The sequence below is a fragment of the Podarcis tiliguerta genome, assembly GCF_965153285.1.
Source record: "Podarcis tiliguerta genome assembly, chromosome: 9".
NCBI lineage: Eukaryota > Metazoa > Chordata > Lepidosauria > Squamata > Lacertidae > Podarcis > Podarcis tiliguerta.
The window spans coordinates 3497605-3524377 of NC_139542.1; the positions used below are offsets into that span (position 1 = coordinate 3497605).

At 47.6% G+C, this 26773-nt stretch overlaps 1 protein-coding gene across 3 annotated transcripts in view; it reads left to right on the plus strand.

Annotated features, from left to right (window-relative positions):
* The first annotated feature begins 12287 nt into the window (after positions 1 to 12287).
* The window catches only part of LOC310657552 (transcription factor COE1-like), a 107063-nt gene continuing 92577 nt past the window's right edge, over positions 12288 to 26773 (plus strand). The window contains exons 1-2 of one of the 3 annotated variants that reach the window (XM_083398368.1): positions 12288 to 12671; positions 13886 to 14007. In XM_083398368.1, coding sequence (XP_083254494.1) covers positions 12339 to 12671; positions 13886 to 14007 — 455 coding nt within the window. In that variant the 5' untranslated portion in view covers positions 12288 to 12338. The remainder of the gene's footprint in view (positions 12672 to 13885; positions 14008 to 26773) is intronic. The other 2 variants (XM_083398366.1, XM_083398367.1) reach the window with 2 other exon arrangements.

Genomic DNA, 26773 nt, shown 5'->3' on the forward strand with positions numbered 1-26773 from the left:
TGTGCTTGCAGTCTCTGATATACCTGCATCATACCTGCCCAATCTTAGAAGCAAAATGATGCTTCCTTAATAATATAATAATAATTTTATTATTTATATGCCACCCATCTAGCTGGGTTGCCGCAGCCACTCTGGGCAGCTTCCAGCAGATATAAGAACACAATAAAACATCAAACATTTAAAAAATTCCCTATACAGGGCTGTCTCCTGAAAGTCAGATAGTTGTTTATTTCCTTGGCATCTAAAGGGAGAGTGTTCCACAGGGCGGGCGCCACCACCAAGAAGGCCCTCTGCCTGGTTCCCTGTAGCTTCACTTCTCGCAGTAGGGGAACTGCCAGAAGGCCCTTGGAGCTGGACCTCAGTGCCTGGGCTGAACAATGGGCGTGGAGACGCGCCTTCAGGTCTACTGGACCGAGGCTGTTTAGGGCTTTAAAGGTCAGCACCAACACTTTGAATTGTGCTCGGAAATGTCCTGGGAGCCAGTGTAGGTCCTTTAAGACCGGTGTTAAATGGTCCTGGCGGCCACTCCCAGTCCCCAGTCTAGCTGCCGCATCCTGGATTAGTTGTAGTTTCCGGGTCACCTTCAAAGGTAGCCCCACGTAGAGCGCATTGCAGTAAACCAAGCAAGAGATAACCAGAGCATGCACCACTCTGGCGAGACAGTCCGCAGGCAGGGAGGGTCTCATCCTGCTTACCAGATGGAGCTGGGAGACATCTGCCCTGGACACAGAATTAACCTGCACCTCCATGGACAGCTGTGAGCTGCTGGTAGAAAATGAAATTTGGGAAGGGGGCAGAACGACCCCTCCACAAACAAATATGTAGAAACAAGATCGTTTCTGTGCTGTTTCTTTCACCCCCTAAAAAAAAATCCCTCTATTATTTTGATGCATTTGTATCACAAGGTTTTATTTAAGGAAGACACAGAGCCCCGAGGGAATACAATTAAATGTCAAGCCCCAAAGCATGCTTAATTTTTCAAAGCTCTAGGGGTTTAATAGCACAGTTGTAAGTTCTAGATGCTGGGAAGCGGGTTGTCAAAGGTGGTTTCTGGAGCCTCAGCAAGTTCTGTTTAGATGAGGGATGGAGAGCTTCATCTAATATTGTTGGACTACAACTACCATCATCCATGACCTTTGGCTATGCTGGCTGGGCCTGATGGGACTTTGAAGGGGCACAGGTTCCCCATCCCTTGAGCCCATCGAGCTTCCAAGTTTGGGAGGTCGCCTCCCCTATTATCCTGCCTGTAGCCATCATAGAAGATTGCCAGTTTAAGTGCTTCTTCAAAACCGGCCAAGAAAGCAATGACACAGCTTAGAATCATAGAATCATAGAGTTGGAAGAGACCACAAGGGCCATCGAGTCCAACCCCCTGCCAAGCAGGAAACACCATCAGAGCACTCCTGACATATGGTTGTCAAGCCTCTGCTTAAAGACCTCCAAAGAAGGAGACTCCACCACACTCCTTGGCAGCAAATTCCACTGTCAAACAGCTCTTACTGTCAGGAAGTTCTTCCTAATGTTTAGGTGGAATCTTCTTTCCTGTAGTTTGGATCCATTGCTCCGTGTCCGCTTCTCTGGAGCAGCAGAAAACAACCTTTCTCCCTCCTCTATGTGACATCCTTCTATATATTTGAACATGGCTATCATATCCCCCCTTAACCTCCTCTTCTCCAGGTTAAACATGCCCAGCTCCCTTAGCCGTTCCTCATAAGGCATCGTTTCCAGGCCTTTGACCATTTTGGTTGCCCTCCTCTGGACACGTTCCAGTTTGTCAGTGTCCTCCTAAGGCAACCTGTGTCCTTGTAGGTATCAAGTGTTTCTGCCCTTCTTAAAATTAAAATCTGTGCTCTGCTAAGAGCCAGACACATACCTGAATTCTGCAACATCAAGAAAACATGTTTCATTCTTACGAATTTGCATTCATCTGTTCCGGTTTGGTTAGTTAAGGGGAGAGCTGTTGTCCTGTCCTTTGGCTTCTGAGGTCTGCCAGGTTTCAAAGTCAATCTTCACAGCCTTATGCATTACAAACGTACTTTAAAAAAAAAAAAATGAAAATGCCCTAAGATTCCTGTAGTAATAATAATAATAATAATTTATTACTTATACCCCGCCCATCTGTCCGGGCCTCCTCAGCCACTCTGGGCAGCTTCCAACAAAATATTAAAAATACAATAAAACATCAGACATTAAAAACTTCCCTAAACAGGGCTGCCTTCAGGTGTCTTCTAAAAGTCAGAAAGTTGTTTATTTCTTTGTGGAACACCCTCCCATCAGATATCAAAGAAACAAACAACTTTCTGACTTTTAGAAAGTCAGGGCGCCACCACCGAGAAGGCCTTCTGCCTGGTTCCCTGTTCAGAGCTCGCAGCTGTTCCCAGAATAAGATGTTGTGCTACTGTAGATTTCATATGTTGGATGGGGGGTTTCCCTCTCTTAAAAGTACTCAGACCTGCATTATATTTTTCTGCATAGCTGAAGGTTTTCCCCAGTGCAGACCCAAACCGTATCTAGGAGGTGGCCCCATTTTGCACGCTGTTTTCTTTATCTTAGGGAAGAAGGGCAATATTGCATGAGATTTGGGTCACTAAGCGCCTTTGCAACTTCTTGCCACTAGGTGGGGCAATGAGCCTACGTTCTTCCATGTCTGACTCTAGTCCTGGGCGGTTTGTGCAGAAAAACGCGTTCCGAGTTTAAGCCCAAGATGAAGAAAATGGAATGCCAAAACCATAAAGGAAATAAAAACCAGCCCCTTGACCTGTCGTTCTCCTGGAATTGCTGGACTCCCCAACAGTCTGGAACAACCTTTCTCAATTTTGGGTCTCCAGATGTTGTTGGACGACAACTCGGATGGCTTTAAAAGAGGATCTCAAAGGCTGTCAGGAGGAAGAGGGAACAACTTGGTTTTCTCCTGCTCTGGAGGGTAGGACTTGAACCTGCGGCTTCAAGTTACAAGGAAGGAGATTCCAACTCAGCATCAGAAAGTTTTCCCTGATGTTAAGAGCTGTTTGACAGTGAAACTGTCTCCCTCTGGAGGTTATGGACTCTCCTTCCTTGGAGGTTTTTAAGGAGAGGTGGAATGGCCATCTGTCAGGGATGCTTAAGCTGAGATTCCTGAGATTGCAGCGGGTTGGACTAGATGACCCTCAGGGTACCTTCCAATTCTACAATTCTATGATTCTATGATTCTACCCGTTGCTGGAAACTACAGGAGAGGAGGGGGCTCTGGTGCTCAAATCCTGTTAATAATAATAACAATAACAATCATCATCATCATCCTCATCATCTGGGTGGCAAGATGTTGGACTTGATGAGCCATTGGTCTGATCCAGCGGCCTCTTCTTAGGCTCTTTTGCGTGACCCGGCTGCAGGGCCCTTCTTACGAATGCGAATGGTGCTCTGCAAATGGATCCCTAGTGGGCTCTGCTTTGGTGCTCCATGGGTCCTGAGATCGAAAGCCGGAGGCTCCCATCCCATTGGGGAAGAAGCTTTTTCCCACGGTGCCTGCCCACCCCCATTTAGGTCCACTCAAAAGGACTTCTCTCCCATCTGCTAATGGCCTTGTGGGATGCAGGTGCTGTTATTTCCGCTAGGATAAAAAGCCCAAATGAGTCCATTCCCAGTAAAAGGGGTTTCCATTATCTCCCATCTTGGCTTGGCTCCTCACAGCAATGACCTCACTCTTCCCGGCCACCCCTTACCATATTCACTGCTCCATCTTTGGGTGCATGAACAGGGAATTAGCGCCTCTGTTTCATAGCGGTGGGGGGCGGACTTTTTTCTGTGTGACCCACATTCCTCTTGTGGGGATGGGTAATACGCTGTCCAGCTGCAAGCTGGTGGTGGGTGAGACCGAATCTGGCAGTGGGTGGGGGCCAGAGCCAAATGGAAAAGACCCCCCCCCTCTCACCTCCTCTCTCTCACACCCCTGGTCTCTCCTCCCTGCCCAGCAGGTTGTGGGCAGGGAGACTTCCTGATGTCTGAAATCACATAATCATAGAACTGTAGAGTTGGAAGGGACCCCTCCAGGTCATCTAGTCCAACCCCCTGCAATGCAGGAATCTCAACTAAAGCATCAATGACAGATGGCCATCCAATCTCTGCTTAAAAACCTCCACCTCCTGTTGGCCCATTCCACTGTCAAACTGCTCTTAGCATCAGAAAGTTCTTCCTGATCTTAAGTCGGAATCTCCTTGCAACTTGAAGCCCTGGGTTCGAGTCCTTCCCTCCAGAGCAGGAGAAAACAGGCTTGCTCCATCTTCCATGAGATATTTGAAGATGGCTATCAGATCTGTTCTCAGTCTCCTCTTTTCCAGGCTAAACATACCCAGTTCCTTCAGCTGTTCCTCATCCACAATCAGGAGCCTTGGATCTGAAGGGGTTAGGTCAAGAATGGGAGAAACCTCTCATTTTTCTTACCTGGTGACTGACTGAAGCAAGACTGACCAAGAAAGAATGGCACATTGGAAGGCTAACAGATTTGATGCGGTGGTCCAGAGGAACTCAATTCAGTTGTATTAAAAAAGGGTGACCTAGATGAACAGTAGGATCATATAATGGAATCTGAGCTGGTTCCATCGCTGAGCTGTTCTTTCAGTCAAGACATTTGGGATAATGTTTAGCCAAAATCTGCTCTCCTGTAACTGATGTGCTTCCCTCCAAGGACAGCAGAGAACACATCTTTATTGTCTGGGTAGCTGTATAAAAACTCTTGCATACACAGCAATGAAGAAAAATACTGTTGCTTTGCAACGCAAGACCAAAAGGGCAAGCAATCTTTTAACCTTGGTTTGTAAACCAGAAATATTTATCTTACTCGCTTCCACACTTGGGGGTATAAAAACACCTCCCCAGTTTGGTAGTCGTTTCATGCATCCTGTGAAGCTGGTTCCTCTAGCCCAACCGAAGACCTCGGCCAGAAGAAATCAGAAGTTACGCCCATTGAGTTCAGTTGCACTTGCTCCCAGGTAAGTGGGTTTAGGATTGCAGCCCTAAATCTGTTGGTCTTCGCAAGACTCTCTGTTGCACCCCTCTAAGATTTGTGTGGCTTATGCAAGTTTGCAAGATTTCCCTTCATCTGCATAATTTATTCAGGTCCCACCCACAGGGAAAAGCAACAAACCACCCAGGGCATTCCATCCTCTGCAAATCTTGCTCGGGCTTTTGATATTTCAGCAAGGGTTACCCACACTTTTGCAGCCAAAGGCGGACAGAGACTTTTTGGTGGCAGCTGGGATTACCAAGGAGCTACATTCTGAACCCAGCACTGTATTTTGCAAGCAGCACTCCCTGTGAAAATTGCTCCCTGTGCTGCCTGGTATCTGGGCAGGAACTGTGTGCTGCTTAGCAAAGGAGTCTTTGATATTCACACAGAGATCTTGGGAATGAGGGAGGGAGACATCCAGGGCTGGGAGAGGGAAGTGGTGAATGTGAGGGGCAGGCCTGGAAGAGCAAAATAAAACAGACAGGATGATGCTCCAGGTGAGAAGCTTCTGCCTTCCAGGTGAGAAGGATGATGCTCCAGGTGAGAAGTACTTTCCCCCAAAAAACCCAGAGTCCTTTCTGCTGGGGATAATTCAGACTGAAATTCCCAGGTGTCAAAAAAGGTTATTTATGTATGCCACCTTTGTTTTGTTAGCCCAAAAATGGAAAATGAGCGAGGTTCCAACAAAAGAAGAATGGCAACTTAAATTGACAGAATATGTGCAGCTTGGGGACTTAACATATAGAATAAGAGAACAAGAAGAACATAACATTTAGAGAAGACTGGAAAACGTTTATTGAATATATGGGAAATAACTGTGTACAGCTGAAAACGCTGGCAGCGTTAAGATAAATTCAACAGTGTAAATAAGTTTTGATGGAAGCAATAATGGAATACTGAATGGTATAGTTTTTGTAAAATATACAGGGGTTTATGATATGCTAAGTTGGACGCGGGTGGTGTTGTGGGTTAAACCACAGAGCCTAAGACTTGCCAATCAGAAGGTTGGTGGTTCGTATCCCAGCGACGGGGTGAGCTCCCGTTGCTCGGTACCTACCGAAAGCACATCAAAGTGCAAGTAGATAAATAGGTACCGCTCTGGCGGGAAGGTAAACGGTGTTTCCGTGCACTGCTCTGGTTTGCCAGAAGCGGCTTAGTCATGCTGGCCACATGACCTGGAAAAACTGTCTGCAGACAAAAGTCTGCTTCCTCGGCCAGTAAAGCGAGATGAGCGCCGCAACCCCAGAGTCGGCCGCGACTGGACCTAATGGTCAGGGGTCCCTTTACCTTTTATGATATGCAAAATGAACCATGGAAAGAGAAGAAAGGAAGTCCTTGATATCTTAAACCTTCTGGATGGGGTTTGGTTGCATGCACAACTGCAAATGTGTGTTTGTTTGTCTCTCTCTCTCTCTCTCTCTGTGTGTGTGTGTGTGTGTGTGTGTGTGTGTGTGTGTGTACGTACCAAGTGCAGGGAGATGCAGAGCCCTTGGCGTTTGTGGCTTTTCCTGCTTCCTGAGAGTCGCAGGACATCTCTGGGGCTACCTTTTTGGATTGGGCCGCTTCCCTTGGAGTGACACAGAGACTCCATGTCTGCTGAGTTTTTTTCTGGCAAGATCTCTTTATTTACAAAGATACACAGAGAGCAGGCAGGCATCCACACAAACTGGTACAGTCTCTTAAAAAGCAACGCCAGTTTCCTCAAGACCAGCAGCATGAAGCATTGTCCCCGCATCCCAAATGCTTCTTGCCACCCAGCTGCAAAAAGATGGAAGAGTTCTTCCACTGTGCACCTATAAAATACGACCACGTTTCCCATCCACCTGCCTTACCCCCTTCGCCAGCTTTCATCGAAGCTGTGGCATGCTCAATAGCTAGCAGTCACCAGCCATCAAAGACAGTTAACTTGTGCCAAAGCCCAGAGTGGCATGGTGGTCTTTCCAGGGGACATTCCCACAGATCGTATTCACACGATCACTCGACATCTTGTATTTCGGTGGCTCATCACGATGTGCAGAATTGCTCTCTGCTGAAAAGCATTAAGAACAGAACAACAGGCGGTGGGATTGCAGAGAAATTTGTAAAAATTGGGAAATGATATATAATGAGCTGAAGAAAATGTTTAATATTTGTAAAAAAAACAAGCATTTTTGTTAGGGTTTGCAGGGAAAGACCTGCCAAGGAAAATGAAGAACATATTTATGTACACAACAGCGGCGGCAAGAGTCTTAATAGCACAAGGATGGAAGAATGAAGAAACCCCGACCAAAGAACTGTGGCAAGAGAAACTGATGGACTATGCGAAGTTGGTGAAATTGACACACAAACTACGTGATAAGGACAACTGTGACTTCAAAGAAGAATGGGAGCCTTTTACAAAGTACTTAAAGAAACAACAAAATGAATTGGACTCCTTGGCAGGTTTTGAATAAACAGACACAAATTTATTTGTTAATATAATAGATGGATAATTTAGAGATTTTTACATTTTTACAACATGCAGAGAATGATATGTGTTAATAAATCAGAAAGAGGAACTGAGGAAAGTTGTAGGAGGGAGGGAGGAGTATGAGGGGGAGATGGGAGTGGGGAAATGGGGGAAAATATAATTGATGAAATAATTTGTTATGTGGAAAAAGTCAATAAGAAACGTTTAAAAAGAAGAAGATAACAACAGGCTGCTGGATGGTCCAGCATCCTCTTTTCTCAGTGCCTGTGGGAAACCAGCATGCGGTATTTGAACACAAGAGCCCCCTCCCCTCCCATTGTTTCCAGCAACAAGCCCCCAACTGTGGAGGCAGACCATAGCCCTCCTGGCTAGTAGCCATCAATATCCCTCTCTTCCTCCATGAATTTGTCCTATCCTTTTAAATCCATCCAGGTTGGGGGCCATCACTGCCCCTTGTGGCAGAGAGTTCCACAGTTTAACCATGGATGTGCAGTCGGCTTAGTCCAGCGGTTCTCAATCTGTGGGTCCCCAGATGTTGTTGGACTACAACTCCCATCATCCCTGAGCTCTGGCCTTGCTAGCTAGGGGTGATGGGAGTTGTAGTCCAACAACATCTGGGGACCCACAGGTAGAAAATGGCTGGCTGGCTTAGTCTGTAGAGAACATGAAACTATCAATCTCTCTTTTTTTTAAAAAAAAATCATTTTTATTAAATTTTCCACTATCCAATCAAATCACAATACCTATTCCAAATCATACATATACATACCATATTTTTCGCTCTATAGGACGCACCTTTTCCCTCCTAAAAAGTAAGGGGAAATGTGTGTGTGTCTTATGGAGTGAATGCAGGCTGCCAGAACAGCAAGAGGGATCGAGAATATTTTTTTTCTTGTTTTCCTCCTCCAAAAACTAGGTGCGCCTTATGGTCTGGTGCGTCTTATAGAGCGAAAAATACGGCATCTAATAATCCAAATATTCCGCCAAATTTTAAATTTTTAATAGGACTTCCCATGCTTCAAGTTCGGAGGGTTCTAATCATCTCCTATCTCGACTGCTTTTCATGGTCATTTCCGATGGTTCCTCTAGTTCTTCCTGTTCTTAACCTTCCTTCTTTCGCAGCCTCTGAGCTGCGCCCACAAGCGAGTTGAGACTCTCAATCTCAGGTTTTAGGTTCAAGCCTAAAGATTCCTGCGTTGTTTTAGCTGGCCCGTATGGTCCCCTTCCAAGTGTACAATTCTATGATTCTATGAAACTATCTTTGGATACTGAAGTAAACGTTTTTGTGAGCGCTCATCCTCACGCTCTGCCTCCACTGTCAGAGGCAGCGATGCTTCTGAATGCTGGTTGCTGGAAACTGCAGGACAGGAGAGGGATCTTGTGTTCAAAACCTGCTTCCATTAGGGCATTTACTTGACCACTGTGAGAAGAGGATGCTGGACTAGATGGGCCACTGGCCGGATCCTGCAGGGCTGTTCTTATGCACATCATTTTATTCTATTCACTTACAACCCACCTTTCCAGAGAGCCCATTCTGGCATACATAATCTCCCCCATTTTATCCTCACAACAACCCTGCGAAGAAGACTAGGTTGCGAGACAGATGCTGACCCAATGTCACCTAGTGGGGATTCGAACCCTGGTCTCCCGGGTCTTGGTCCAACCCGCTAACCACTACACCACAGGCTTCACCTCCCATATGCAGAATGTCAATCTCCTTTTGATGCAAAGTCTGGGCATCCGTCTGCCAGGGATGCCACCACTGCAAATCACACTGCAGATTCTGCGCTGAACGGGGTTGGACTAGATGAGCTCTAAGGTCTTTTCCGCAATTCTGTGTCAGGACTGAAGAGGTGAAGAAGGAACTAGTGTGGGGTAGTGGTTGGTGTCTCAGTCTAGGGCCTGGGAGACGAGGGATCTAGTCTAAGGTTACCAGATTTTTTTCAATGACTCCGGGGACACTTTAAACAAACAAACAAACAAACAAACAAACAAACAAACAAACTACACGTTTGGGACATTGATGCTGCAGCGATGGTGGTGGCAGAGCGGCCGCCACCTTGACCTCAACCACCAAGTTTCCCCTTCCTCCGAGGCTTCTGTCTCCAGATGTGCTTTTCCTGTCTGTAGTGTCACTTCTGAAACTCACATCAGCAAATATCTCAAGACCGCCAGACTTCTGATTGTTAAATCTCAGTCTGTAGTCCACAGTGCCTTTTAAATAACGTGCTATGCATTTCAGAGCTTTCCAATCCTTAACAGTAGGATTGTTGACATGTCTGCTTAGCAAATTCGTGCTAACTGCAATGTCAGGTCTTGAACATCTGGCAATGAAGTTTAGTTTGCCTAGCACACTTCTGTACAATGTAGTGTCAGAAAATGCTTCTTTAGTATCATCTACCTGATAACCTGTTGTCAGTGGTGTGTCTACAAGGTTAGCATCCATCAGGTTTAGTTTGGTTAACATATCAGCAATTTTCTGTGACTGGTGTACTAAAATATTACCATCTTGGTCTCTCTCTATTTCCAGAGATAGGTAGTTGGTTACCTCACCAAGGTCTTTCACGTCAAAGTGCTCCTTCAGTTGAGCTAGGGCACTATTGTACATTTTGACATCCTTCCAAAAGAAAAGAATATCATCAACATAAAATAAGCAATACAGCTTCTTTTGACAAACACACATGGATCAGCTTTACCTTGCTGAAAACCTAGGGAAAGCAACACTTCAGTGAGTCTAGAGTGCCAGCATCGTGCACTTTGCTTGAGACCGTATAGGGACTTTTTCAGAGAACAAACAAATCCCTGTTTTACCGACAAGGCTCCGACAAGAAGGAGGGCCGAGAGCAGCGGTGGCGAGGCCATAGGAGCATCCCCAATCCCATTCCCACTTGCATGCAAGCAGGAGGGGGCAGGGATCTCTCAGCTGGGAAGGGAGGCTTCCCTTTGCCTAACTGAGAGATCCCCGCCCCGCTCCTGCTTGCACGCAAGTAGGAGTTGGGAGGCTGCTCCGATAGGCAGCATGAAGCCCCCCTTCTCAGCTTAGCTGCTGGGGTCAGGGAAGGTGGAGGCAGCCCTGAAGCTGCATCTGAGAGCCCCTGCACCACCATCATATGGGGACTTCCGAGTAGCTCCTGAAGCCAGCCAGAGCCAACTGCTCCGGGCTGCTGAGACTGCCGCTGCTGCGTTTCCCGGGGACATTAGATGAAATCCGGGGACATTCCGGGGATGGAATTTGTCCCAGGACTTATTCACAAATCCGGGGACTGTCCCCGGGAAACGGGGACATCTGGTAACCCTAATCTAGTCCCCAATCAACCATGAAGCTCACCAGGTGATCTCGGGCCAGTTTCTCTCTCTCAGCCTAGCCTTGCCTACCCTTGCAGCGCTGTTGCAAAGATAAAATGGAGTGTGGAGATTTGATGTACGCAGCCTCAATTGCAGGAAAGGTGGGATATAAAGGAACTAAGAAATAAAAAAATGAAAACAAAATATGCCGTTATTCCTGCTGCCCATCCAAGCTACTGGACTCCTCCTGTAAGTTTTCATTCTTCCCCAATGCGCCTGTGAGCAGGAGAATTTCCTGGCGGGCTGTGCCGAATGCAAAGTGATTTCCAGAGGAGCGAAAAGCCTACTTTCCCTCAATTCAGTCTTGTTGCTTTTCCCAGCTTAGGGGCTTCCTGGAATAATAATAATAATTTAAAAAAGCAGGTGCCATCAGCTTTCATGTCCCACTTTAACCACATTCACACATAACTCCATGCCAAAAGGTGCCCCGACATCACTTGTGAACATTAACACGCAGGTTCGATGGGGTTGCATTAAACAGGTCAGGGCGGAATGCAGAATCTGGTTGCAGCGAAGCCTGTTTGCAGGGCTTTTGGGGCCTGTTCCTGGCTGGGTGCATAGGAGCCAACTCCTAGGGGCCAAGTTCCCTTCACCCCCCCCAATAAAATATATGAGGGGACCAGCCCCTCCCCAAAGTTGCTGGGCATTGCCATTCATGTGGTGTGTGTGAGCCACATCCTGTGACAGATTATGCAGGTCAGGACTTACCTGCCCCCCCCCCCCATATTTTATTCAAGTTGGCACCCCAGAGTGAGTGAGTGGGAGAACACGCGGAAGAGAGCTCAGGGCAGGGGGCGACTTAGGGTGACGCGCTTGTGGTGCTGGGTGAATCCTGGTCCAAAGCCGCCTCTACAGGGCTGGTGTAGAGGTGGGAGAATTTGCTCTCAGGACCCCGACGTGGGGACCAAAAACTCCTCTTTTGCAGAAGGAGGCAATCCTGGGAACGTTTTGGGGAGCAGGTATCCAAACGCCTGCCCTGGGGGAGAGAAAATCTGGGGCCAGAGAGGGTTTTTCCACTTTCCACATGCTTTTGAGGGGGGTGAAATCCGTGGGGTTTAGAAAGGCACTTTTGGAGTGGGGGGCGCCATATGGAGAGGTCCCGGAGGCAGCGCGCCCTTGCAGAGGATTTCGGGGGTTCGCTGGGGACTTGGTCTTGGGGGCTACTTGGGAGGCTGCTCCCCTGGGGTTTTTTGGGGTGGCGGCGGCTGGGGTGAGATCTGTGGGATTTAGAGAGATGCATTTCTTTTGGGGGAGGGGGGACGCACACATGCGGAGGCAGTGCGCCCTGCAGAGGTTTTCGGGGCGCGCGCTGGGGTGTCGATCTTGGGGGCCACTCTCAGATGGGGGGAGGCTGCTCCCCGCCACCATCCCCCGCGCGCCCCCCGCCCGCGGCCATCGTCCTCCTCCTCCTCCGCCGCCGCCTCCTCCTCCCCCTCCGTCCGTCCGTCCCCCCGGAGTCCGCTCCTCCCCGGATGATGTCAGCCTGCCCGGCCCGGTGGCTCCAGCCCCCTCCCCTCCTCCTCCTCTTCCTCCCTCCCTGGGGAGGCGGAGGGAGGCGGCATGGCCCGGCTCGGCCCGGCCGGAGGCGGCGGAGGAGGAGGCAGCCCGGTCGTCCCCCTGCGCCTGGAGTCCCCGTCCGCCGGCCCCGCGCCGCACTGGCTGGCCGTGCTGATGGTGCTGCTGCCGGACGGCGAGGACGACGACGAGGGCGACGAGGCGGGAGCCCAGGCCGGGCGGCGCAGGAGGCGGCGCAGGAGGCGCGCGAGAGCAGCCGCCGCCGCTGGGCTGCTCTCCGGGGACCCTCGCCGGAGGCTCCTCCTGCTGCTGCTGCCCGCGAATGGGGGCTCCGCAGGCGGCGGCGGCGGCCCGCTCTCCCACCCGCCTGCGCCCTCGGTAAAGCCCCTCGGGGGGCTCCAGTCCTGGGGGGTGGGGGGCTCTCTCCAGAAGGGGCGTCCCAGAAAGTGCCAACTGTCCACCATACCCAAAAAAAACCGCCGTTCACTGTCTCTTCCCCCACGCCACCCCCATCCTGGGTCCCCAGGCGCCCTGACCCGGAGCGCGCACCGTTCCCCCACTCACCTCCCTCCCCCGGTGCGCCCCTGAACTTTCTGCGTATCCCGGGACGGGCCGTCCGTCCTGTCCCCTCTCTCCATCACTTCTTGGCGTCTGCTCTTGATCCGGCCCGCCGGGCGCTCGTCCGGCCTCTGAACTCCTCCCCGCCCGCCCGACCACCCATCCATCCATCCGGCGCCCTGCCCTCTCCATCCCTCCCTCCGCCTCCTCACCTCCTCGGCATGCTGCCTCCATCCCTCTAGTCTCTCTCTCTCCTTTGCTCTGGTCCTCTCTGCGCCTCCTCCGCTTGCCCTGACCCCGCTCTCTCTCTCCATCCCTCCAGCCACTCCTTTCTTCCTCTGCCTCGCTCTCTCTCTCTCTCTCTCTCTCTCTTTCTCATCCCTCCTTCCAGCCCTCGCTCCCCCCTCCTCCCCCCCTTTCGCCACCTCCTCCTCCCCCCTCCCCCTCTCCCACCGGGGCTTCTCTCTCTGCCTCTCCTCCTCTGCTCTGATTCCCTCCATCCCTTTCTCTCTCTCCCCCCCCCCTCCTGCACAACCCTCCCCTCCCAGCTGCTTGGCTGCTGTTCTCTCCCCCCCCCCTTTACACACAGCCAGTCCCACCCCCCCGCCCAACAAGAACCACCCTCCCCAGTCACTTGGAAACAAACAAACCGGTCCAAAATACTCCGCCTTTGGATTGTCACCCCAACACCTCGTGGTTTTTGCTCAGGAGCAGGTGGCTGAGTAGGGAAACTCTCTCCCTGAATCCACCTTGGAAGCCGCTGGATTTTGGTTTTCTGAAGAGATCCCCTCTTTCCGTTTTGCTTTGAGGGGGATTCTAGGGGTTTGCCCCCCACCCCGCCCCAAGCTTGGGGGGAATTTCCAAAAAAGCAAGCAAGCAGAGGAGCCCCAAACTTTCTTCGGTGGAAGCCCTCCCTGACTGGGGGTTGGGGGTTGGGATTGTTTTGGCGAGAAGACCTGTTCCCCACCCACTCCGCGCCCCCTGCCGTGCACCCCTAGGACCCTTAAAAGGCTGTTTTGATGTTCTCCATCCAGGAGGGTCTCCCCAGAGGTGGGCTGACCATGAAGGAAGAGCCTTTGACCGGTGGTGGGCTGTCAGCTGTGAGGTCTTGGATGCACGGGACTGGCATTCTGGATGCCAACACCGCAGCTCAAAGGTAGGGCCTGCAGAAGGCTTGCAGAAAATTCTACCCCCCCCCAAAAAAAAGAGAGAGAGAGTAAGAAACTCCCCCAAACTCCTTCTTTCAATAGTTTTCTCTCTCTTTCCCCATCCCCAATACCCGTCTGTTTTGAAATTTGCCAAGAATTTACTGGGTTCTCCTGCAGAAGTCGAGGCAAGGAGTTTGGGACGGGAAAGGTGTTCATTCTTCTTTATTTTTTTCTTCCGATGACTCTGATGACTGGCGCGTGTTATTCCAGTTCTCCTGTTTGACGGGCAAAGCGTGCCGTTGATTTATTCGCTACGTCTTGGGGGGGGGAGCTGCTTAAAGGAAAGGGGAATTTCAGAATTGCAATTGCGATTATTTAGTTTTCGGGAGGGTGTAAGGCCTTCGTCATTTCGCCTGCTAAATCTCCTGGTAAAACACCAACCCTAAAGCTAAGTACGAGAGGAAGAAAGCCAGGTACCTTGATTTCACCTTTGTTGTTGCTCTTAAAGTTTCACTATAACTCATTGGAACTTTCATGAATATAACTCTTTTCAGATGGTTTTTTCAGGAGAATCAAAAACAGTTTAGGTTGGAACTGACTGGAGGTGTCAGATAACATTTATATGAACATATATATATATATATATACACACACACATACACACACACACCCTGAAACTGGTTTTATATTTCTTGTTGTCAAGCTGTTGGAAAGTGTTTCTGAAGTTAACACTTTGGGGTGGAAAAGCAAAACAGCGTTGGAAGAAAGTTAGACTGATGCCAAGGATGCAAGTTCGCAATTCTGCTTGCAAATTTCTTAAACAGACATTAGTGGGTTGTTGTTTTTTTTAAAAAAAAAACAACAACTGTGGTTCTAATTTTATTATTCCTCTCTCCTCCCCCCAAGAAGTACGTTTTAATTTGGTCCTCTCGTACAAAATTGCTCCACATCGCAAACTCCTCTCTCGCCCCCACCATTCCTTTCTATCTTTTACAATTATTCCTGTTGGTCGATAAGCTGGGATGTATGAATCATTTCTGCCTGGGCTCAATGGCTCCGGGAGTTTGCTTCTTTTGATTTGAATTGATTTTCTATCGATCTCAAATGTTCCCTGACCTTTGACATCTGATCTTGCTTGACATTTACTTGAGGTTGCTTAAACAAAGGAAGCAAGAGTTAGGTTGCATAACTAACCATGTAGCAGGGATACAATTCACCCCCCTCATTTCTCCAGTATATCATTCACCTGCAATTTGCAACTGAATTTATTGTTGTCAGCCTGTTGTCTCCCGGAGTTTGCAAACCTACTAGCTGGGTCCCGTGCATCGCTGACCCAAGTCACCTTCTTTGGCTATATGATCTGAGAGTTGTGCCCTAGTAAAGGGTTTTGTGGCGCACTTTGTAGATTTATTTGTGTCTCTGGAAATGCTAATGCCGCAAGCTTTGAAAGGCCTGTGCAGCTGTGCTGGGCCTGCATGGTCCCTAGTGCACCCCAGGTCCCCAAATAAATGTTGAATATTTTAGTAGCGGAGCACATTCTTGGAATGCAGAAGGTACAAACGTGGGCATCTCTGCTGAAAGGATTTCAGGCGGCATCTGGGAAAGACCGGGAGAGCTCTGAAGAAATAATTTTGTGCTAGCTGGCTTGAGTCTGCGTGGGGCAGCTTCGCGTCTTTAATGTTGATCATTCCTCTGCTTTCAGTATAAAAAGGCACTATCCACCCAGATGTTCTCTGGAGCAAGCAGGGGGAACAGAACCTTCTGGTGGATCATGCCCAGTTGTACTTTATAATTCTACCACAGTTTTTTATTCTCCCCGGAACACCGTGTGTAGGCTAGAAACTGGCGGAAAGTGACTGGTTTGCTGCCTCAGTTTCTCCGTCGTTGAGTCCAGACCTCGGGCCTTCCATCCTGTTTGGGGTGTTTTTTTGTTTTTGGTAGAATGCCCCAAACAGAGACGTCGCTTTTTAGTAGCTTGCGAGAGGTAAGGGTTTGGATCTGTGTCGAATTAGGTCTTGCCGTGGGATTTCGCGCAGCTAAAAATCATCGCAATTAGCTGAGTCTGGATGAGATTTGTGAGTGGGCTTTTTTCCTAATGACCCAAGAAGAGATGATAACCTGATACGATAATTAGACATAAGAAGAGGCAGTGAAGCTTTATCAAGTCAAGGAGCGTGTTCACCTCCCTTTATCCGGGGGGCCCCTAACAAGATATTGCATTTCTCCATTATCTCCCTGGACTGAGCAGGTCACCTCAAATGGTTAAGCAAAACTGGAATATCTGAGGAAAGGCAGTGTGCGAGACGCAGACAAGATCCCTTGATAGAGTAAGGATCAGCATTTTTTTAAAAAAAGACAGAGAACGTTCCCCTTGTTTTTGCATGAACCATCCAGGCTGATTTCACCCAGAAAGAATTTGCACTAGATTTGTTGATGTTGTTGTTGTTTTGTGGCAATCTCCAGGAAAGAATGAGAAACACTTTCTTTTTTTAACCGTAAACTGCATTGAGATATTCTATCTCGCTTGCAGCCCTGCCTATTCCATGCAACTGTTTTCCTGCTGCATCCTTCCCACTCCTATCGTCACCCCTCCGTTCTGCCCTCACCTTCTTCCAAAGGAATAAACCACACTTAGCGTAATAGTTTATTTACCAGCCTGGCACCCTCCTGGTGTTTTGGACTACAGTTCCCCATGCTTGCTGGGGCTGATGGGAGTTGTAGTCCAGAAATATTTGGAGGGCACCTGGTTGGCCGGGGCTGATCTCATCTACCCATCCCACCTCTCTCTACCTCGTTCGTTTTCTGCGTTTGTGTTCATCTAGCATTAGCTGAGATTTATATAACATCAAAATATATAGAACGTATGCAAACAGGCAGCAAACTCACTGCCATTCCTAGGGCCCAGATGCCAGAAGTCAGAGCATGTTTCGTCTGACTGTGTCAAAGCTGTAAAGCAAGACATGGAATGTATTTGCCTGAGGGCTCAGAGGCTCCTGCCACCCCTGTTGTGTTGACTTATCTTGTCCTGGTGTCCGGTGGTTTGAGTTTTCTCCTAATTTTCGGCGCTGATTCTTCGCAATGCCTCCTGATTCTGAATCTTCGTTCAAGAGAAATTCTGAAAGCTGCCGTTTCAAGAGTTCACCACCCTTACCTTCGTTTGGCAAACTTTGCCATGAGTGAATTTACACTTTTGTTTATTTGGAAGCATTTATATTCTGCTTAGTGTTTCAAAAACTCGTAAGCGGCGCACAGCCTAAAATTGAATCTTCGTTCAAGAGAAATTCTGAAAGCTGCCGTTTCAAGAGTTCACCACCCTTACCTTCGTTCGGCAAACTTTGCCATGAGTGAATTTACACTTTTGTTTATTTGGAAGCATTTATATTCTGCTTAGTGTTTCAAAAACTCGTAAGCGGCGCACAGCCTAAAATAAGCAAAGGGTTGTGCTCAGAGCAGTGCCAAAATGTATTTCTCTGTGGGCAATGGAACGCTATCCCTGCCTCCCACCCCCCCCCCACCTCTGCCAAGTTTATTCTGCGGGTTCCCCTATACTTCTTGAAACAGTTAAACTATGGAACTCCCTGCCACAGTGATGACCACCAACCTGGAAGGCTTTCAAAGAGGATTAGACAAATTCATGGAGGAAGAGAGGCCTATTGGTGGCTAGTACGCACAATGGTTACACTTTGCCTCCACGCCTGGAGGCAATAATGCTTTTGAATCTCAGTTGCTGGAAACTGCAGGAGGGGAAGGGGGCTCTTGTGTTCGAATCCTGCTTTCCAGCAGGCTCGTCTTACGTTCTTCTTTGGGGATGGCATGGGGCATCGTGGGGTGGGAAGCTTTGCACTGCTGTAAGCACTGAGTTGGATTCTTCCCAGACAAGCAGGCATTGGCCAGCCTGTTCTGCTGCATCCAGTCTCATGCATGCAGCCAGCAACAGATGCCATCAGTCTGATCAGTTAAGTCAATTGCACCGTAGTCCTGAGCCTACCTGCTTGAACAAATCTCGTTGATTCAAAGAGCACATTCAGAACCAATAGTCTGTAAATCAGTGGGAAGAAGGGGTTCATCATAGACACCAGTATGTGTGTGTGTTTTTTGGGGGGGAGTTGTTTTAAAAAAAGAAACTGGTCTGAGTCGTGCAGGAGTTGGGTTGCACGTTGAAAGCAGAGAGAATTCAGCCCACCTGGGGAAAAGTTTGTGTTCAGCTGCAGAATCGTGCCGGATGCAAATGAATCAGATTTTCATTAAGCACCTTGGGTAATCTGGGCTGAAAGGGAGGGGACGATGTCAGGAATATTTGCACAGGTGGTTCAAGCAAATCCAGCCTAAAGTGGCCCAAGTCACAATATTTTGACTTAATAGCACAGTGGATGGTGGCTGTTACCTTTTGGTGGTTTCTGAGACTTTCCAAGCATTTCCAAAATTATGGGCAAACAGGCCGTGCAAAACAGAGAAGGCAGCTTTGTAAAAAAATGTACGTGGGGATAAAAAGGCTGATTACAGGATCCAGCCAAAGGCAATTCTGGCACCCTGTTTACCTTGGGCAGCAGATATGGCCAGATGTCAGGCAGGATGGTGGACAAATCTCTTCCCATCCCTCTCCTTCGCCTGCAGATCTCAACCTGGATTGAATGTGCAGGTCTGATCTCTGTAACCTTCCTCCAGAGAAAGCATCCTATCTGCTGATCAGCTGAGCAAAAATCTTGGGGGGTGAGATTTGGGGGGGGGGGTGTTTTGGAAGGCTTTTTTAAATTTAGTGGTAAATAATATTTTAGAGGCTAATAATATCAGTTGCTGGTAGGTGAACACAGCTGTCAGCATTTCCCTTTCTTCCCCTTATTCCGAATAGGATTTCTCGCAAGACCAGGGAAACGTTGACAGCTGTGTAGGTGAAGGGAGAGGGGGAAGGGGGCTGTTGCATCTCCAACCTCTCAGCCATCATTCTTGCTGGTTTTCTTCGTAGTCGGAGATTAAACACCTGGAGGATCGGTTCACTTTGGTGCAGATATTCCTCAAATCTTGGTTTCCTGTTTTCCTTTCCTTGAGCTCAAGCTTCTCTTGATCGGTTCACACTCAATTTCCAGTCCCTCCACCGGTGACGGAATTGATGCTTGACTTGATCGTTGAGTCCCCAAGAACTGTCTTCTCCGTTCCAGTAGCCAGAGAACGATAGCCAACCATTTTCCTTTCTTGCTCCCACATTTCGCTCCCACCCCCTCTGCTCAGAGAGAGAGGGGCATCGATTTGTTGAAAACCTCTCATGGATTTTCGATCGCGACTGTTCAGTTTGGAGGATCAGATTACTGCAGCCCTGCTTTCTGCAGGGCTGCCCTTGGAGACAGATCTGAAGGCTCCCACTATTGCAGTTGTTGTTGTTTAGTGGTTTAGTCGTGTCCGACTCTTCATGGCCCCTGGACCAGAGCACGTTAGGCACTCCTGTCTTCCACTGCCTCCCGCAGTTTGGTCAGACTCATGTTTGTAGCTTCGAGCACACTGTCCAACCATCTCGTCCTCTGTCGCCCCCTTCTCCTTGTGCCCTCCATCTTTCCCAACATCAGGGTCTTTTCCAGGGAGTCTTCTCTTCTCATGAGGTGGCCAAAGTCTTGGAGCCTCAGCTTCAGGATCTGTCCTTCCAGTAAGCACTCAGGGCTGATTTCCTTCACAGTGGAGAGGTTTCATCTTCTTGCAGTCCATGGGACTCTCAAGAGTCTCCTCCAGCACCAGAATTCAAAAACATCAATTCTTCGACGATCAGAATTCTTCCACTATTCCACTATTGCAGGCTATTTATCAATATGTGCAAACAGAAAGCCCAGGTTTGGATTGTCCGTATCGATTGCCGTTTGCCTCCAGGCCAAATTCAAGGTTCTAGTGTTAACTTTTCTGACTTCTTGCATCCTTGATGCCTTCTTCTCCCATATATTCCTCCCTGAATACCAGTGATGAAGCTCAGCAGTACTTCCTGTTCTCTGTGAAATGATGTGTAGAATGCAGCCCTTTCTCTGTGGAACTCCTTGCTGCAAGAGAATCCCACTCACCCTTACACTATATGTTTTCTTCCCCTCATCACTTTCCTTTCGTGTGATGGCACAGTGGTTTGTTGGCTGGCCTCGTTTTCCGAAGGAACGTACTCGCTCTTTTAGGTTTGCTGTTATATGATTTGATTGGGTTATTCACTTCCCACAACACTTAATATGTTTAATAATAATAATAATAATAATAATAATAATAATAATAATTTATTAATTATACCCCGCCCATCTGGCTGAGTTTCCCCATCCACTTTGGGCGGCTCCCAATCGAGTGTTAAAAACAATACAGCATTAAATATTAAAAACTTCCCTAAACAGGGCTGCCTCCAGATGTCTTTTAAAGATAAGATAGCTGCTTATTTCCTTGACATCTGAAGGGAGGGCATTCCACAGGGTGGCGCCACCACCGAGAAGGCCCTCTGCCTGGTTCCCTGTAACCTCACTTCTCGCAATGAGGGAACCGCCAGAAGGCCCTCGGTGCTGGATCTCAGTGTCTGGGCTGGACGATGGGGGTGGAGACACTCCTTCAGGTATACAGGACCGAGGCCATTTAGGGCTTTAAAGGTCAGCACCAACACTTTGAATTGTGCTCGGAAACGTACGTTTAAAATACCTCTAAGCGGTGTACCAAAAATTGAAGCGGCAACTGACAACTTCAACAAAGTATTTGCAAAAACACACAATTGCATCGTTCGAAAACACCCTCCGTGTGCCCCATTTGTAGAGGCTCTGAGATTGAGCGTCAAATGCGGAAGACCTGACTACACAGTGCGCATTTGTGGATAACCCTCTAGAGTCTAGGCCAGCCTGGTGCCCTCTGGATGTGCTGGACTACAATTCCCATTAAGCTGTGCAAGCTGGGGATGATGGGAGCTGTAGTTCAGAAATAACCGGTGGGGGTACTGGATGAAAGAAGGCTGCACCCGGCCTGCCTCCAAGTTACTAATATAGTTTAGGGTAAAAATTGTCCTCATTTGGGCAAATTGTAGTCATTCAACCAGGAGGAGTGATGTGGGAAAGGGTTATAGTTTCTCCCTTGCAGCCTCCCCTTCCTTGGAGGTTTTTAGCAGAGGTTGAATGGCTGTCTGTCATGGATGCTTTAGTTGAGATTCCTGCCTTGGAGGGGGCTGGACTAGATGACTCTGGGGGCCCCTTCCAACCCCACAATTCTATGATTCTGCTGTGTCTGGGCAACATCTGCTACCTTTGGTTCTAGAAGTGGTAGGCAGCCATCCTGGCCATGGATAGAGTCACAGGTTTTTAACTTTCTCATTCATCAGCACTCTTAAAAATATTTAATTGGGATAACTCAGTCGGTATGGCCTAAGACTCAGGGTTCCTTCATTGCAGGAGGTTGGACTTTTGTTGTTGTTGTTTAGTCGTTTAGTCATGTCCGACTCTTCGTGACCCCCTGGACCAGAGCACGCCAGGCACTCCTGTCTTCCACTGCCTCCCGCAGTTTGGTCAAACTCATCTTGGTAGCTTTGAGAACACTGTCCCACCATCTCGTCCTCTGTCGTCCCCTTCTCCTTGTGCCCTCCATCTTTCCCAACATCAGGGTCTTTTCCAGGGAGTCTTCTCTTCTCATGAGGTGACCAAAGTCTTGGAGCCTCAGCTTCAGGATCTGTCCTTCCAGTGAGCACTCAGGGCTGATTTCCTTCAGAATGGATGGGTTTGATCTTCTTGCAGTCCATGGGACTCTCAAGAGTCTCCTCCAGCACCATAATTCAAAAGCATCCATTCTTCGGCGATAATATAATAATAATAATTTATTATTTGTACCCCACCCATCTGGCTGGGTTTCCCCACCCACTCTGGGCGGTTTCCAGCCGAATATTAAAAACAATACAGCGTCAGACATTAAAAACTTCCCTAAACACAGCCGCCTTCAGTTGTCTTTTAGAAGTAAAATAGTTGTTTATTGCCTTGACATAGATGACCCTCATGGTCCCTTGATTCTATGATGTTCTTTGACAACAGAATGTTGGCACTGAGTAGTGTTTCTTTTCTTTTTTTATAAAAAGAAAAACAAAATTAAGAAACAATGAGGTGTCAGTGCCCATTACTTTCTAAAAGTGTCATGGGCGCCAGCACAAAATGGCACACTGATGAGTCCCATCACAAAAACACACACAAGCCATTTATGAAATTAAAATATGAATCCAGTTGAAAATATGAAATAAAATAAATGGGATGGGGAGGGAGTACCAAAAAACAAAACAAAAACAAACCAGGGTTTGCATCCATTACCTCATAAAGAACATTCTCATTCTCACCCTAACCCTAACCCCCCCCCCCTTTATTTTATTTCATATTTCCCACTGGATTGTTGCTTTAACTTCATAATAAACTCTTGCATTTAATAATATTAAAAAATCCGGTAAGCCTGCAACTTATGTGGGGGTTGCTTTTCGGAGATCTCGCCTACAGCCAAAATTGCGTATAGTCAAAGCACTCCAGGTTCATTAGTAGGTGGAATTTGCCAGACTCTTTTTCCCCTTAAAAGCTGACCCCTTTTAATTTAATTTTTTTTTAAAAAAAATGCCATGTCCGTAAAGCTGAATGTGCACAAGTTAAACGTACGTCAGCTGCAGGTGTGCTGTAATTATTTCAGGTTGGGCTGTGCAGCCCACTTGTAGGAAGATATTATTCTCCAGCCCCAGGTGTGAGGTGCTAGTTGAGGAATCCCACAATGAGACAATTCACCCGGCCCATTGTTTTGAACTCAACGGAGGCTCTGTGCCCACACCTGCTGCTTCCAGGAGATTATCCCAGGTGCTCACCGGTTTTTCATCCTCGAAATCTCCAACCTGCATTTGTGGACAGTCTAGCCAAGTCTTTCCAAAACGGCTTTTTACCCCACTTATGCACCTTAATGTCGATGAAGCAGGACGGGTGTTGAGGACGGGTGGCGGTGGGAGAAATCGAGTTTTGGGAGAAATGGCACAAGCTCAGAGATGCTGGAAATGGAAAAGCTTGTGGCTTAGGCTAAAGGCAGAGAGGTGGCAGCTGGGAATTGGCAAGGAGTTGGGGAAAAGGTTCAGCGAAAGACTAGCAAAATTATCAAGGGGATGGAGCCAAAGAAATTTGGATTTTTCTGTTTGGAGAAAAGGCAAGTAAGGGGCAATGTGATGATGATGGTGGTGGAGGTGGTGGTGGTGATGATTGTGATGATGATGATGATGATAATTTATTTATTTATTTATTTATTTATTTATTTATTTATTTATTTCCTGCCCATCTGGCTGGGTTTCCCCAGCCACTCTGGGCAGCTTCCAGCAGAATATTAAAATACAATGGTACCTCGGGTTACCATTGATCAAACAGTGGCAGCGGGAGGCCCCATTAGATAAAGTGGTGCTTCAGGTTAAGAACAGTTTCAGGCTAAGAATGGACTTAACCCGAGGTACCACTGTACAGTGATTCATCAAATATTAAAAGCTTCCCTAATAAGGGCTGTCTTCAGATGTCTAATAATAATAATAATAATAATAACAATAATAAACAACAATTGATTGAAATACAACTTAAAAACAAGATTAAAATACAACATTAAAATACAACATTAAAATGCAGCCTCATTTCAGTAGAAACTCAAATCAAAAACTAAAAGTCCAATAGCTGTTTATTTCTTTGACATCTGGTGGGAGGGCGTTCCACAGGGCGGGTGCCACCACCAAGAAGGCCTGGTTCCCTGTAACCTCACTTCTCGCAGTGAGGGAACCGCCAGAAGGCCCTCGGCGCTGGACCTCAGTGTCCGGGTAGAACAATGGGGGTGGAGACGCTCCTTCAGATATACTGGCGATAGGAGCTTGTAAGATTATGTCATGGCACAGAGGAGCCAGTCAGAGAAAAGTTTTTCTCCCTCTCTCCTAGGACTAGAACTCATAGCCATTCAGTGAAATGGGAGCGGGAGGTTCAGGATAGATAAAATAAAGTCCTTCTTCGCACAGCGCATGGTTTTTTGTTTGTTTTTTAAAAAAATATTTAATCATTTTTTCAATACAAACAACAACCACAAAATACACAACAAAAACCATAATAACAATAATAACACAATTTGACATTTCAGATTTAAACACACTGATATATCTATGACTGCACCCTTTTAGCAATATTTCCCCACCTCTCTCTCCTCCCCCCACTCCCCCCCCCACTATCCGCCTTACCACTTAAATATCCATTCCAGATTCCTTCATATTTATCCATACTTAATTTGCGTTGACATGCAATTCGTTCATATTTAGCTAATCTGTCCATATTATCAATCCATGTGCTCAATGGAATCTTTTTGCGGCTCTTCCAATTCATCAAAACAGGTGGGGGGTTTTTTGCTTCGCATGGTTGAGCTATGGAACTCTCTGCCACAGGATTGGTGAGGTCCACCAACCTGGAGTACTTTAAAAAGGGGATTGGATAAATTCATGGAGAAAACGGTTGTTGATGACTATGAGCCATGATGGCTCTGCATTGCCTCCACAGTTGGAGGCAAAGATGCTTCTGAGACCCAGTCGCTGGAAACCATCGGAGGGGAGAGATGCTTTTGTGCTCAGATTTTGTTGCTGGTTTCCTACAGGCACCTTGTCGGCCACTGAGTACAGGATGGGTCTTCTTATGGGTCTTCATCCAGCAGGCCCTTCTTATGTTCCCTTGCAGCTATGGAGGCTCTGATGTCCATGGACAAGGGCACTTGAATTAGCCATAGGCTCACCAGCCCAACAGGGACCCGGGTGGCGCTGTGGGTTAAACCACAGAGCCTAGGACTTGCCGATCAGAAGGTCGGCGGTTCGAATCCCTGCGATGGGGTGAGCTCCCGTTGCTCGGTCCCTGCTCCTGCCAACCTAGCAGTTTGAAAGCACGTCAAAGTGCAAGTAGATAAATAGGTACCACTCTGGCGGGAAGGTAAACGGTGTTTCTGCGCCGCTCTGGTTCGCCAGAAGCGGCTTAGTCATGCTGGCCACATGACCCGGAAGCTGTACGCCGGCTCCCTCGGCCAATAAAGCGAGATGAGCACCGCAACCCCAGAGTCGTCCATGACTGGACCTAATGGTCAGGGGTCCCTTTACCTTTACACCAGCCCAACCTGGCCTGCTGCTGTGCCTTTAACAGTAGTAGGCTATGTGCAGAAATCTGTTGGTGAATCCTTTGGTGGTTGTACAGACAGCCACGGCGGCCAGTTCAGAAGCCGGGGACTCCAGCCACTCCCTCCCTCACCCTTTGCAATTAAGTCCCGTCCTTAAGTCCACGCACCCCTGGTGGCTGCCACACACACCCAGCCTTCCTGCAGGTACCTTGTGACCTTTACAATATAGCAGCCAACTTTTGTTAAGCTGTCCTGCTTGGTTACCTGGAGATGATCTGCGATCACCATAGGTGACCAGTTGTTCACAAGGCTGTGGCCGTTTTGTTGAAGTTCATGGCGAGTGCTGCCCAGAGTATCTGGAGCAACGCAGGCAGATGGGTGGGATATAAATAAATAAAATTAATAATAATAATAATAATAATAATAATAATAATAATAGTGTGTGGTGTAGTGGTTAAGAGCGGTAGTCTCGTAATCTGGTGAACCGGGTTCGTGTCTCCGCTCCTCCACATGCAGCTGCTGGGTGACCTTGGGCCAGTCACACTTCTCTGAAGTCTCTCAGCCCCACTCACCTCACAGAGTGTTTGTTGTGGGGGAGGAAGGGAAAGGAGAATGTTAGCCGTTTTGAGACTCCTTAAAGGGAGTGAAAGGCGGGATATCAAATCCAAACTCTTCTTCTTCTTCTTCATAATAGAGGAGGAGGACTTGTTATGCACATAGGTGTGTTCTCAGGGGTTGGGTGTGCCATCTCGCTCCTATTCTTATTTTTACTGGCATTACTGTGGGGCCAGAACATAGCCATGCTGGCTAGCAGCCATTGATAGCACTTTCCTCCATGAATTTGCTTATTCCTCTTTTGAAGCCATCCAGCTTAGTAGCCATCACTGCCGCCTGCAGAAATGAGTTCCACAGTTCTTTTTTTTTTTTTAAAAAAAATAATATTTATTAAAAGTTTAAAGATTACAGGAAAAAAGGGAAAAGAAAAAAATAAACAATACAAATCAATACGTTACAATAGATAAAAAAGAAAAAAACAAAGGACACAATACATCAAAACACAAATAAAAACAAAAACAATTAAAAACACATCCAATACCACAGTTCAACTGTGCTGCATGAAGGACTTCCTCTTTTTTAAAAATAGTTTTTATTAAGAATTTCATCATAACAAATTATCAAAAACCTATCCTCTTCATCCCCCCCATTTTCCCCTCCCCCTCCCCAAGATAAACCCTCCCCCCTCCCCCCCAGACTTCCCTCAGCTCCTCTCTCTGATTTTTCAACACATATTTTTCTCTGCATATTATAAACTTGTAAAGATCCTCAATTTATCTGCCTGTTATGTTAACAATAATAAATTTGTGTATGTTTATTTAAAACCTGCCAAGGAGTCCAGTTCATTTTGTTGTTCTTTTAAGTAATTTGTAAAAAGTTCCCATTCTTCTTTAAAGCCACAGTTGTCCTTGTCTCGCGGTTTGTATGTCAATTTCACCAGTTCCGCATAATCCATTAATTTCCCTTGCCACTGTTCTTTTGCGAGGATTTCCTCATTCTTCCATTCTTGTGCTATTGGAAAATAAAGAACTTAATTATGTATGTGACAATGGCGGCAAGAGTCTTAATAGCACAAGGACTTCCTCTTATCTGTCCTAGGAATAT